Source organism: Nannospalax galili, unplaced genomic scaffold (assembly GCF_000622305.1).
Source record: "Nannospalax galili isolate Female #2095 unplaced genomic scaffold, S.galili_v1.0 scaffold238, whole genome shotgun sequence".
NCBI lineage: Eukaryota > Metazoa > Chordata > Mammalia > Rodentia > Spalacidae > Nannospalax > Nannospalax galili.
In genome coordinates this window covers 2,732,508-2,733,929 of record NW_008341888.1, presented here as the reverse complement: position 1 = coordinate 2,733,929, position 1,422 = coordinate 2,732,508, and the positions used below count along the sequence as shown (strand labels likewise).

Below are 1,422 nucleotides of genomic sequence, written 5' to 3'. Positions count from 1 at the left end.
TTTCAGAACCATGAGCTAAATAATCATGTTATCTTTATAAAGTTAATTGTCTCAGGTAACGTAGCAATGTGTAACAATTACAGGAACTTGGTATGAGCAGTGAGATTCTTAATATAACTATACCTGATGATATAGAGGGGCCTTTGGAATTACTCTATGGAGGAACTAGAGGAACAGGCAAGTAAACGCTTAGAATGTTAGAAGAAGAGCTTGATTGCAATTCTGGCAGGTGCTTTACAGACTCAAATATTGATAGGAATGTGGGTAGGAAGGGCCATGCTCATGAAGTTTCATATGGAAACAAGCATTCTATGAAAAATTGTAGAAAATGTTACTCATATTGCCATGCTGAGAATTTGCATATATTTGATGTCATGGGCATGAGCTCATAGATGTTGACCAGCAAGAGGAGTCCACATGCAGGTAGTCAGGAACTGGGTTTGTCACAAAACCTATGTGACCTCACAGAGACCATTTGGGAAATCACATCTTCATAAGGATCTGAAGCTGATCAGTGGAGATGGGTTCTGGAATAAACTTGATGTCTGGAGGGTCAAATTTGCTCTGGCTAAGATCTGTAAGGCTCCTTGGGAGCTGCTAATACTGAGCAAAAAGGACCCACGACATCTTTTTTAAGGTGATTGCTGTGGCAACGTGTTCGCACTGGGGTGCTGGATGTAGGCAAGATGAAACTGGATTGTGCTCTGGGCCTAAAGACTATGGATTTCTTAGAGAGGCAGCTGCAGCTGCAGGTAAGATGGGCCTGACCAAGTCCGTCCATCATGCCCAAGTGCTTATCAGCCAAATATGTTGGTGCACTCCCAGTGTTCCTGTAACTGCCAGACCTGTGAGTTCCTCGACCATGGCATTCCATCTGTTATCCTACCTCCCAGACCTAGCTAGGCTCACACGACACATTTTAACTCAACCTACCACCTGTGCAACTCTGAGAACCTGCCAGATGTGTGAGTTCCACAACCCCAGAATTCCCTGTCCCTGTCCACTTGCCAGGTCTAGCTCAAACAACATACCCTGCTGCAGCCAGAAATCTGGTAAGGTTCCATACCCCTCCCCACCATCCCACACTTACAAGCCTAGGTTGGGAAGCACCACATTTAAATTCCCAGCTTGGTCAGGTCTACAGAACCTATGCTGCTCTCACTGAAATCCTCATACTCCTAGGCAGAGTTGGGGTTATGCAGCCTGTACACTGGCCCAGACAGACTCAGGCAAGAGACATATTTGCACATTTTCTTAGTTACCACCAAAATGGAATCACCCTGTCACTCCAATAAAAAATTAACACTGAACTCTCTGCCCACCCACCCCATAGTCCCAGGACCATGTGGTCATGTCCTGGAATCTCAGGCTTAGAATCCATAGGTGAAATGAGACCATTTCTTTTTTTTTTTTTAACTTATG

General features: G+C 44.7%; 1 protein-coding gene across 1 annotated transcript; it reads left to right on the top strand.

The window, feature by feature from the left end:
* Positions 1 to 417: 417 nt before the first annotated feature.
* On the top strand, positions 418 to 636 carry LOC108491059 (40S ribosomal protein S9-like). The gene has a single exon (XM_017799247.1). The coding sequence runs from the start codon at positions 418 to 420 to the stop codon at positions 634 to 636; it is 219 nt and encodes a 72-aa protein (XP_017654736.1).
* Positions 637 to 1,422: the final 786 nt, after the last annotated feature.